This window comes from Lepidochelys olivacea (genome assembly GCF_965140295.1).
Source record: "Lepidochelys olivacea isolate rLepOli2 genome assembly, chromosome: 25".
Classification (NCBI taxonomy): domain Eukaryota; kingdom Metazoa; phylum Chordata; order Testudines; family Cheloniidae; genus Lepidochelys; species Lepidochelys olivacea.
Genome location: NC_140435.1, coordinates 7,965,995 through 7,978,997, shown reverse-complemented (window position 1 = coordinate 7,978,997; position 13,003 = coordinate 7,965,995). Strand labels below are relative to the sequence as shown.

Genomic DNA, 13,003 nt, shown 5'->3' with positions numbered 1-13,003 from the left:
CTAAATGAGTAAGTAACTGATAGATAGATAGATAGATAGATAGATAGATAGATAGATAGATAGATAGATAGATAGATAGATAGATAGATAGATAGATAGATAGAAGGGGTGGATGGGGATAGATAGATGAAAGCTTATGCTCAAATAAATTGGTTAGTCTCTAAGGTGCCCCAAGTTCTCCTTTTCTTTTTGCGAATACAGACTAACACGGCTGTTACTCTGAAACCTGTCATAGATAGATAGATAGATAGATAGATAGATAGATAGATAGATGTGTATGGGGCTAGAGAGATCGATTGATCCATGTGTAAGTGGACAGACAGATGATACATAAAGTGTGTATGGGGGGGGGAAGATATTTTTTTTCGGAAATGTTAAATATGCTGCATGGAAAACACCCCAGTGTGGATTAGGCCGCTCCTCCACACTGCTTATGGCTATTTACAGGCTTCGGCCCTGCCTAGCTCTCTACTGGGCACTGAAACAGGCAAGTGGGAAGGCATCTGTGGCTGAGATCAAAGGCAGAAGCTTCCTTGCTCTTTAAGGAACCACTGGTGGTTCTTATGGGCCGGGGGCTGCTTCTGGCCTTCCTGCTGAGCACCCTGCCCCCCACCCCCTGCCCCCAGAGGGGCATCCTGGGGGGAGGTGTGTGACTGGAAAATGCAGCTGTAGCGAAGAACTACAGGACAAAAGACGAGCAGCTAAGGGCCTGACTCTGTGTGCCTGTGACGGGCGGAGGGGAGCAGAGGCCCCGGTTATTGGAGACACACTGCCCGACCTACACAGTCATCTGTGGACACAGACTTCCATCCACACGGAGGTTAACACTGGCCACTGCCCTCTGTGCGGATGTCCTGACAGAACCCCGGTTACTTCCATGGGCTTCGGCTTCGGCACTAGGGGTGCTTTCAACTGCGAGACCTTTTCCACCCCCCCCCACCCTTGGGTTGTTGGAAAGCCCCCTCCCCTGGCACCTTAGCTGGGCGACCTGCCCGCCACTGCTAATCTCCAGCGCACAGGGGCCCCAGTTCTCCAGTTCGCCTTTGGAGGCTCGGTTACAGGAGCGAGGGCCCTGCCTCCTGCCGTGGGCCCCGTGCAGAGCTGCGCCCCTAAGGCGATCCCCGGCGAAGGGGGTTCAGACAGACTGTGGGAGGTGAGCACGTGTGAACATCTCCTCTCATTCTGGTTCGTCGCAGCATCAGAGCCCCCACCCTCTGCTCACCCATCCGTCTCCTGGGACTTATCTCCACACCCCGAACCTCTGAGCAGCTTCAAAGCAAATTAATCCATCGGCCAGGGTCCGGGTTTTCTTCCTTTCCATCCCAATGCAGAAGGGCCCCTCCCAAGGAATCTATTGCCAAGGGCATGCTGGGTTCGAGTCCCTCTCGGTGTAAGATCGGATCCCTTCAGAGGGGGGGTCTTGATACAATAGCCAGGGGGAGATTCCCCATTGGCCACAACACACAGTGCCCACGTTTAGTCTCGGGAAGCCCCCGGATGTTGGACATCGGTATCATCCGTGGGTCCAGACAGATGGGGTGGGGCCCTTTTGAGAGGGGACGTAGCTATTTCCTGCCAGAGCCTCAGGCCGTGTAAACCAGAATAAGTCTGTTAACTCACACCAGGTGCGGATCTAGCCCAATAACTACTTGTACTTGTTTCCCTCCTGCCACGCCCATACAGTCCAACTGACCATCCCTAAAACAACCGGCTCCGTGGGGCAGAGGGGTACAAGGCCTGACCTCGGTATAAAGTAATCTCCGCTCTCAAATATATTTTCCTGTAACATGTGTGACAAATAGAACATACATGACAGGATAGCATTCGAGGAGCGGACGGGATGAGGAGGGTTGTTAATTTCATAGGGGTGGTGTAATGCAGGGATGGGGTGGGAGTGAATTATGATCACACCGGGAGCCAGCTGTGGATTTTGGTGGTTCCGCCTAACTTGATTTTCGGATTGTTTTAAACATTAGAAGGCGCCCCCAGAGCTTGACATTTGGGTTCTAAAGATCGAAACAAATGCACAGAGAAAATGCCATGTCGTCTGGACGTTCATTAAGGATGACCTGGAAAATTCACTTGAGGTTTTCCCACAGAATACATTTCCAAATGTACCCTGATGAAACCATCCTACAATTGCCATGCTGCACAACTCGGATTCACACCTGCAAGTGCACACACAAAGGCACGCGCGCACACACACGTGTTCTCTGTGCGTAACATTCTTCTCCGTGTCTGTTCCGTGCTGGCCTGCACGAATGTTCACATTTCGTTTACACTTACGGAAATGTTTCTTCTTACCGTCTCGACTCACGTTGTTCGCAGTGTTGGTCCCAGGATCTGAGAGAGACAAGGCGGGGGATGGCATGTCTTTATTGGACCAACTTCTGTTGGCGACAGAGATTACATCTTCCTCAAGCCTTGCAGCTTGTCTCTTTCACCAGCAGAAGCTGGTCCAATATAAGGGTATTACCACCCCCACCTTTTCTCTCTTACACACGCACACATGCGCACGTATTCACATACACATCCATATGTGCACACTCAGAAAGTACACACGTATGCACAACAGAGAGAACTTCCACACTGCTCAGCCTCTGTGTGTGTCTGTATCCTTGGGTCTTAGGCTCCGCGTCTTTGTGGGTCTGTTGCAAGTGAATCTGCTTCTGGAGGAGGGGGGTGGACTTGTGTCTCTGTGGAACTGCGCTATACCTGTGTGTGAGCGCTTGGGCGGTTGTATCTGGGAGCCCTGCTCTTTGTGCATGTGTGTTTCTCTCTGTGTGCCCCGAGGCAGGTGAGTGCCAGGGTGGCTGTGTGGGGGTACACCCAAGGCATCCATGCCCAGAACACATGCACCTACCCCCAGGACTACCCAGGGTCCCACTCTCCCCTTATCCCCCACCCCTCTCTTCCTAAGCAGAGTCTGAATCTGACCGAGGCAGGGAAGTGCGGAGAGGTAGAGAAGACAGAAGTTTGAAAGGGGTCTTTCGGGGGGAAGATTTCCACGAGACAGGCAGAGGTAGAGATGGATGGGCAGGCGAGCGAAGTGTCCATCGGGCTAAAAGAAACCGACCACCCATGGGGCGGGGGGGAACAGCCGCAGCTAGACACACACACCCCGAGCCACCTCTCCTCCAGTCGCTCTGGCCAGGAGTCCAACCTGCTTTGGCAGTGGAGACGAACCTGGCAAGCTGGCTCCCCCGCAAGCCAAACAAACCCCCCGGCTGGCGCTGGGAGCCGCGGCTGGGACCAGGGATGTGTTCGAGCCCGGCTGGATAATTAATGCTTCCACATTGGCCAGGCGCTGCGGCCTGAAGGGGGAACTGGAGTGGAAAGAAGAGAAAGGCACCAACAGACATTTTATAGGCGGCCCAGCTTGTTTATTGATCTTCTATTTACTGACTCTAACTCATACACCAGGATGGACTCCTGAACCCGGCCCAGGGCCTGCCCCGCTCGCTGCAAAGCTCCCGCTCCCCCCAAATGGCAGAGCCCCCTTCCCTTCCCGGGGACTGGTCCCCCGGCGGCGGGCGCGGGGCAGGTCTGGAGGGAGAGGCCTGGTAGATGGAAACCCCCCGCGCAGCTTCCTTCTGCTGGGGAGGCGTTAAAGGGGCCGGTTTCACGCACTTCCCCGGGGCTGGGTGACTCCCAGGGTCTGTGTCCGGCTCGCCCGTCCTTCCCCTTCGTTCACTATTTGTATTAGGTAAATTGTCTCCTCCCATCTCTCTCTCTCTCTACCTATCTATCTATCTATCTATCCCCATCCACCCCATCTATCAACACCAACACACCCCAGACCCCACTGTGTCTCTCTCCGTCACGACCAATAAACACCCCACTCTGCCTCCCCCTGTCACGACCAAAACACCCCACTCTGCCTCCCTCTGTCACGACCAAAACACCCCACTCTGCCTCCCTCTGTCACGACCAATAAACACCCCACTCTGCCTCCCCCTGCCACGTCCAATAAACACCCCACTCTGCCTCCCCCTGTCACGACCAAAACACCCCACTCTGCCTCCCTCTGTCACCAATACACACCCCACTGTGGCTCCTTTTGTTACCACCAACATACATCCCACTGTGCCTCCCTCCGTCACAACCAGTAAACATCTCATTGTGACTGCATCTGTCACCACCAATACACATCCCATTGTGCCTCAGGGTGTCACCACCAATACGCATCCTACTGTGCCTCTGTCAGTCATCACCAACACACACCCCACTACACCTGTCTCTGTCACCACCATCACACCCTCAACTGCGCCTCCCCCTGTCACCACCAGTACACACCCCGCTTTGCCTCCCTGTCAGCACCAAGACACAACCCACTGTGCTTCCCTCTGTCACCACCAAAATACACACCACTTTGCACCTGTCTGTCACCACCAGTAGACAACCCCCTGCATGTGCCTGTCACAACCAATAGACAACCCACTGTGCTTCCCTCTGTCACCACCAAAATACACACCACTTTGCACCTGTCTGTCACCATCAGTAGACAACCCCCTGCATGTGCCTGTCACAACCAATAGACAACCCACTCTGCCTCCCTCTGTCACCACCAATACACACCCCACTCTGCCTCCCTCCGTCACCACCACCAAAACACACCCTTCTAGGCGCCCCTCTGTGACCACCACTAACATATACCCCACTAAGCCTCCCTCTGTCACCGCCACCAACACACCCCACTCTGCCTCCCTCTGTCACCACCAAGACACCCCCTGTGCCACCCTCTGTCACCAGCAGAACACACCCCACTGTGTCTTTCTCACACCACGAATACACCCCCTGTGCCACCCTCTGCCACCGCCAATGCACACCCCACCCTGCATCTGTCTGTCACCACCAATGCACACCATCTGTGCCTCCCTCTGTCACCACCAAGACACACCCCACTGTGCCTCCCTCTGTCACCACCAATGCACACCCCACCCTGCATCTGTCTGTCACCGCCAATGCACACCATCTGTGCCTCCCTCTGTCACCACCAAGACACACCCCACTGTGCCTCCCTCTGTCACCACCAATGCACAACCCACCCTGCATCTGTCTGTCACCGCCAATGCACACCATCTGTGCCTCCCTCTGTCACCACCAAGGCACACCTCAACTCTCCATCTACCCTTCTTTCCTTCTGCCTCCCACTCTCCGCCCACATCTAACTCCCTCCTTTCTCCTTGGGTTGCTGTGCTCAGTTGGGTCTTTCTTCCCTTTAGCTACAAGTGGCAGGCGACAGATCGGTGCCTGAACCCCGCCACATTCGTTCCTTGCTGCCTTCCCGCCCTGCCCCGATTGCGGGTCTCGCCCCAAGCACCCGGCTCGCCCCTCGGCCCGGGGTCCGCGGCCACCCCGGGGGGCGAGGGGGAGGCTGTCGGGTCGCGCTGAGCTCTGGCCCGGGGCAGAGGGGAAATAGAGATTCCCAAGCGCCTCGTGTGTCCCGGCTCGAAGGGGCCTAGCTGCCTACCCCCCGGGATCTGGAATATCTCGATCCCCTGTTTGCAATTTCCCCAGCCCGGTGCAATGTCTGTTGCTTTGTGCTTTGGCTCCGCTGTTGATTTTCTATACCCTGTAGCTCGCAGCTCTCAGCCACGTGTGATTCAATGTCACAGTCCCCCCCCCCAATATAGGTGTGCTCTGGAGCGGCGATTTAAACAATATTTGAAGGCCGTTAAACAAGCGCAATGGGGCGGGGGTGCCGGTGATGAACTGGGGACAGTAACTCGAAGGCATCGATTGGCGTGCCGCCCCCTCCCCCCGACCAAGTCCTCTTGCCATATAATGGCGCTTTTTAGAGGCAATCAGGGTAATGTGTGCCAGGCGCATGCAGACGATATGCAGATCAGCCTCGGGGGAAGCAAAGCCAGGAGGGACAAAAGTCACTACTGCTGAACAAAAGAATAAAACAACCTCACGGCCAACCGACCGACCGACCAGAAAACACGGGGAAAATCCGTAGAAACGGAAACAACCCCTGGGGGGGGGGGGACGTGCTTCTCCACCGCAGGTCGATCTCCCGCTCAGCGGGCACGATCCCTGCTCCTGCCTTTGCACACTCATGTGCCCGTAACATACACGCATAGGTAGTCACACTAAGCCCCACTGGCCTCCATGGGAACTTTGGCAGTACTAGGAATGCAGAATGAAGCTCTAGATGGGTGTGTTCTTTTATACCCCCCCCCCCCCAATACCTGGTGCACGGTCTAATCTGTCTAGCCAGCGTTTGACATATAGGAACTTGGGTTCTCTTTCCCCCCCACCCAAACAAGTACCAAATCAGTAACTCTCTTTCAGCCCTTCCTTTCTTGAGCCCGACAATTATTCCAACATCGTTTTGAAATCACGCGCAGGGGAAAGGTGCCCTTTGAAATTACACCCTCGCCCTCTAAGTACACAATGCCTCTGCCGCGCGCTGGCTGCCATTTTCAGCGACTCCGTGTCTCACCCTTTTTAGAACTGGTTAATAAGCTCTCCCCAGATCCCTTGCACATCCCCAAATCCGCTGGCAGAGTGTCCCCAAACGCAGACAAAGACAATCCCTTCCCTAGCTGATCGACAAATGCCATTTGCAAGAGAGCCATTCCATTTCGCCTTTGGGTTGCGATTTTCATATTCTAGTTTCCAGAAACACCCAGTGAGTTTTACTTGTTTGCTTAAACGACATGGCACTTTCCTGCTAATTTGGAAACAAACCAAAACCTTCACGAAAAAAACAAACAAACAAAAAAACCCCTTTCTTAGAATTGTCGTGTATATTTACAACTCTTGGCATTTACTATGATGCAGGATTTTCAAAGAATATCAGGGTTGGAAGGGACCTCAGGAGGTCACCTAGTCCAGCCCCCTGCTCAAAGCAAAGCATTTTGGTTGTAATCCCCCTTCTTTCGTGTGTTTTATTTTAGGTATGTAACATACCTGATATTTAAATGTTTGATATTTCTGAGTCATGCAATACAGACGTGCTCATTTCCTCTCGCTGTATTATATATGTAACATACCTGGTATTTTAAAATCCAGTGCAACATTTTGCATATCTTGCACCACATCTTTTCCTTTGAGCAGGACTATATTCTAATATATGCAACAGAGACGGTCGTTAAACGTGTATCCAACAGATTTTGATTTAAATCAGTTAAAATCACCCAGGGCAAATGACCTCCTAGTTCCCCCCCAAAGTTTATAGAGGAACTCGAAACCTCATTTCAACTCAAAATTCAGAAAAGGGTTTCAGAACACAACGCTAAAGAGTGACCATGTTCCAACAATATTGTGAGTTCATTTAGTGGAGGGTTTTTGTTGAGTCTTTTAGGTAAAATCCACGGCCATATGTCTACTCACAGACTCCCCCTTGAATCGTCCAGCTTTGAATTTGTTTTTTTTTTTTATTTTGGTGAGTCAGAAATAAAACAACCAACTGCTCAATTAGACTGAACAACGGGGGTACTTAAAAAGCCAATTGTGGCACTGTTTAAATCTTTATTTACCAGAACCTTGTAAAGGCAGGAACAATTTGCATTCTATTAACTGCTTTTCAATAGGGCATCGACTGGAACTAAAGGATGCCACTATCTTGCCCTAATTAAAGAGCAACTGAATTACACTAAATACATATGAATACTACTATCCCCCCATAAATAACCCCAGACATCTTGCTATAGGTGGGGAGTGCTTCATCCCATTCGCCCAGACTCTGTTAGGATCTGCTTGGAGCTCAGATACACTGACACTAGATGGCCCACAGGTCATGCGGAATTTTGTTTCAATAACCCAATCCACCCCCTTTGAGCCCACCAGACACAAAATATCCATAAGAACGGCCCTACTGGGTCAGACCCATGATCCATCTAGCCCAGTCTCCTGTCTGGCCGTGGCCGGTGCCAGGTGCTTCAGAGGGAACTAACAGAACCGGGCAGTTTCCAATGATTTATCCCCCCTGTAGTCCAGTCCCAGCGTCTGGCGGTTCTGAAGTCCAGACCAGAGGACTTGCTTGTCATCTAGTCTATGAAGCAACCCTGTTCCCTTAGCAGCAAGGCAGGTGGGTTACAGGACACGGGGAAATAAAATGGTCAGAAGCAATATTGAGTATACAGAACGGGGGGAGGGGGTTGCGGAGGGGGGGGTGAGTGCAGGTGTGTATAGCATCCCCATGGCTGCCACGGCCGAGGGCATCTTATTTCAGCATGTCTAGAAATACTCCTGAGACTGCAGAGAACCCCGAGCCCCTGTGGAAAATGTTCTCTCCACACAACGAAGAGAGAAAGCGAAAGTCGATGATACACAGGGAGGTTTTCATCTTACTTGTGGATATATGAAAGAGATCACTGTGTTTCCATATGTAGGAAATCGATCTGGGTAAATATATTTCACCTTGTATTCTATGCGAACAACAGGAGAATTGCATCTGTGCTTAGGTGGCATTATAAATGATCATACAGCATAAAACCCACGGTTCTGTTATGCAGACACACAAGCAGAAGAGAAAGAAACTGTCTCTGTTTGTCTTGACATATCTAAGGAGACATATATGTGTATGCAGAACAGAGAGGAATACTTAGCCACACTTTGCCTTCATACTGTATCATTTATAAACACACAACGACTATGAGTATGAGTGAGTGTGAGTGTGTATACAGAATGTGTGTGTATAATGTACATAACACATGATGCATATAAATATGCATATACAGTTATAATACACGTTTCATGGGACTGTATGTTTAGCTGTATGCATCATGTATGATCTATATTATACAGAACGTGTGTAGGTATTTTTCTAGACAGCCATATTTATAATCATGAAATTCACACCGGGCTTTAGACTGGACTCCTGAGTTTCACTCTCGCGGGGGTGGTGGTGGGGAGGGGAATGCGGAGAAATGCTATCAGCGTAATGTTTAACCTAAATCTTAACCCAGAGAACCAGACCCCACCTCTCCCAGGGTATACAGACATGCTTCAGAGTTTACAGTTCGGTCTCTGGGGTCTCTCTGTTCAGTATTATAGTGCCCTGGAGCGCAAGAGGCAAAGTGTCCTGTCCCCCTGTCCTAAAACCAGGCCTTTCCTCCCGCTTCCGTGTGGGTGCATTTATTTTTCGGTGACTGTCCATTCATTTAAAATACAGTCAGGACTGAGTCAGCATCTGAGCCGTGATGGTTTGGGTACCCTCGGTTTCAGAGCCAGACAGCAGCATCTCCCTGCTAGCAAAGCCCCCTTTGCTTGCAAAAGAAAACCAGACTGGGAGAGGACCGCGTCAGATAGATCCCAAATGCAAATCATTGCCCGGGCGATAGAGAATTGATTGGCGGTGCCATTTGTAAAATGAAGGAGCTATCATATTGATCCATTGGGAAGGAGAGGGAGGAGGGGAACAGCTGAGTTTTGACTCATTCAGCAGCATGAAGAAGCAGGCCTTGGGGGTTTCTGTGCATACAGACCTTTTAGACCTGGCTGGGGTAACTGATTTACCGCTATGTATTTAGGGTGGCGAATCCAGCTCAGTATTAAGCCCTTCCAATGGAGCAAAAAAAGCTGAGAAAAGCAGGTAGGTAGCTAAATAGCTGGGTAGAGATAGATAGACAGACAGAGAGACAGAGAGAGAGGGTGTCTGAGGATAGATAGGTAGATAGATAGAAGGGGTGTATGAGGATAGATAGATAGATAGAAGGGGTGTATGTGAATAGATAGATAGATAGATAGATAGATAGATAGATAGATAGATAGATAGGGTGTATGTGAATAGATAGATAGATAGATAGATAGATAGATAGATAGATAGGGTGTATGTGAATAGATAGATAGATAGATAGATAGATAGATAGATAGATAGATAGATAGATAGATAGATAGATAGGGTGTATGTGAATAGATAGATAGATAGATAGATAGATAGATAGATAGATAGATAGATAGATAGATAGATAGGGTGTATGTGAATAGATAGATAGATAGATAGATAGATAGATAGATAGATAGATAGATAGATAGATAGAGAGGAGTCTAAGTAACCTATAGGATCTGCACCCCTGATCCCTTTGACCTAGGATCTTTATATTTCAGACTGGTCGGAGGGAGGGATTTTGAGGAGGGGGAAAGGATGAGGTTTATGATAAATATGATTTCCTTTTCATGCGATCTGTTAAAGACTTGAAACAACCGATAACACACACACAAAGAGAGGGAGAGAGAGGAAAAATAAAGGATACAGCTACCCAGTGCAGAGCCTTGAAAGGAGAGCACACCGTGTGTGTGTGTGTCCAAAGAGAAGCACGGATTGGATTTTTGCAATGTGCGTACCGATGTGTCACACCTCTGCTGCGCGTGCAGAGGGTGCCCGTGCAGACCCGCACCGGTCCTTCGGGGTTTCTAGTGCAGCCAGCAATCCCCCCTGCACAGACCCATGCCTCTAACACCCCCGCCCCCTCTGCCCCCCTACCTGCGAGCCTCAGCGCCGACATCCTCTGAAATTCAGGCTCCTGCAGCCACTTCCACATCCTCCGGAAGGTCTCCCGGCCGGACTTGAGCTTACTCCAGGGTTTGGGGTTCCTCAGGAGGTCGGACAGGGTGCCCTGAGACCTGCACAAGATCCTCTGGGCAAAGATGGCCTGGGGGATGCTGTACCGCTTCAGCTCCGCCGTGATCCTCTGCGCCACCTCCTTGGTGTTGATCTCCTCCACCTGCCCGGAGCTGCCGGCCTGCGAGCCCGAGGCGGACGCCTGCCTCTCCCGCTCGCCCAGCAGGGAGCCGTTGGGCTGGCCGTGGTGGTGCCCGTGAGGGTGCATGCCGTTCAGAGGGGGCATCATGCCGGCGCCCCCAGCCCCCAGCCCCCGGGCTAGGTGCTCCTCGCTCCGGGAGAGCATGGCCGCGTGGGAGTCGAAGCCGCTGGGGGAGAGCATCTTCTCGCTGGCCAGGTGCCCCCCGGGGCCGTAGGGGGCCAGCGGCTGCTGCGCGTTGTGCAAGGGGCCCAGGCCGTTGGGCAGCGGGGAGAGGGGCTGCCCCATGGCCGGCATGTCCTTGGGGTAGTGGCCGTAGAGGTTGCCCATGGAGGAGAGGCTCCTCTCGTCCCGCATGAGGGTGAAGCTGCCGCTGACGCTGGCGGGCAGGCGTTGGTGCGGGTGATGATGCGGGTGGTGGAACTTGTCCGAGACGGTGGAGATGGGGGGCAGGTGCTGCAGCGGGGTCAGGGTGGTGTAGGTGCTGCTCAGGCTCATGCCCGAGGGGGACTCGCACGCCATGCTCATGGCCGGGTGCAGGGGGCCCCCCAGGCTGTGCTCCGGCCGGTAGTCCCCGGCGCCTTCCAGGATCGAGGCCATGCTGGGCACCACGGCCGGCCGCCCGTGGGGGACCAGGTTCCGGTGGGCGGCCGGCCGGCCGTGGGCAGGGCTCATCAGCTCCCCGGCCTGCGAGTGGGGCACCCCGTGCAGGCTGCCCAGGCTCTCCATGGTAAGTTCCATGCTGGCCCCCCCCCGCCGCCGCCGCCGCCCGCGCTGCCCGGCTTAATTCAGAGCCATCGACCCGCCCCCCGCTCGCAGTCAATCCAGCATGGTTTGCTGGGGCGCCTGGCCTCCCTCCCGCGCGCCGGGCTGCCCCCCCTCCCGCCCCCACCCCCTCGCCATACAACGCCCGGCCTCAGTGGGTGCGCGCCGCTCGCCCGGGCTCTCCCCCGGCCGCTGGCAGTGGTAGCCCGGGCTCTCCGCGCTCTGCGGCCGGCGCCGGGAAAGCTGCGGATCGCATTGAATCCCCGAGCCCCAGCCAGCCTCAATCTCACAGCCAGCCGGGCCTGACGTCAGCAGCTCCTGGCTCGCCACACAGCCCCCCCTCTTCTCCTCCTCCCCCCCCCAGCCCCCCTCTCTCCCTCCCAGCTCATCCGGTGAAACTATAACTTGGTGGCAACGTGCAATTGGAAAATAAATGAACTTCTGCTTTCCTGGACACCTAGCGCTCTACCCTTCCTCCCCACAGCCATGCACACTTCATGCCTCGCCTCCCGCCCCGCCGCCGTGTGCAACAAAGCCCAGGCCTGTCTGAGTGCAAACCCGGAGCCGTGTGTCAAAGAGGAGACCGGATCGGCTTTGAAACGTGTAGAAAAATGTAGATCGCCAAGAGACCGTTTGCACACGTGCTGCATTGGTGTAACACACACACACACGATGAATCGATGGTTAATGCCCGGAAGCAAAGGGGGGTGGAGGGAAAAATAATTCTAAAGGGAGGTGCAGGGGAGAAAACCAGTTAACAATTGTGGGCACGGTTTTAGTTAGCGTCGTTCCCTGTTTGTTATAGATCATACAGACTCAACTGGATATCATATATATAGCTTTTACGTTAGCTAATTTCTAAATCGATCGATCGATCGATAGATGCTATGCAGGCAATTACATAGAGATGTGTGTGTGCGTTTGTGTGTGTGTTTGTCAGTGTGTGGGTCTGTGTCTACATGCATTCATGGTCTCTTTCCCTGCGTGTGTTTCGGGGGCGGCGGGCGGGGCTCTGGTGCGGAAGGGGAGGCGTTGAAAAACACGCACCGTGGTGCCCTCTGACTACCCCAGGCTAAGAGGATTGTCCCACCTGGGCTTTTCTGCAGAGAGATTCACCCCCTTAAAGCTCGCCCTCTGGGGATTGCAGGCTCGCGGGCAGTCTCGGCTCTGTCCCCATAACCGGTCTGATCCCTAAAGGTATCGATCGCTACACATGAAGAGGGGAGGAGAAATACCTCCTGGCTCTCTGAGTCGTTAGCTCAAAAGGCTTCCTGGGGAAAGCCAGGGGGAAAGGAGCGGGTCACCTCCTGTTCTCTGGGCACCTGTGGGCACCGGATTCTTCTTCGGGCTGGCCTGCCAATTAGCGCCACTCCGCTTCGCTCCGAGGCAGAAAGGGGTGTTCACACTCTCAGGGCACCGGCTAGGGAACGTGGTGACCCGCACTGGGATGTGACTGTCAGGAAATCCCTGGTGACTGCCATGGCATAGGCTCACCTGGAAGCGCCCGGCGACTGCACAGGGGT

The 13,003-nt window shown here is 53.2% G+C and overlaps 1 protein-coding gene across 1 annotated transcript in view; it reads right to left on the bottom strand.

Moving 5' to 3' along the window:
* ONECUT3 (one cut homeobox 3) overlaps nt 1–11,456 on the bottom strand; it is a gene marked incomplete at its 5' end in the record, with an annotated part of 82,137 nt that extends 70,681 nt beyond the window's left edge. The window contains one exon of the mRNA XM_084614862.1: nt 10,439–11,456. Coding sequence (XP_084470988.1) covers nt 10,439–11,456 — 1,018 coding nt within the window. The remainder of the gene's footprint in view (nt 1–10,438) is intronic.
* Nucleotides 11,457–13,003: the final 1,547 nt, after the last annotated feature.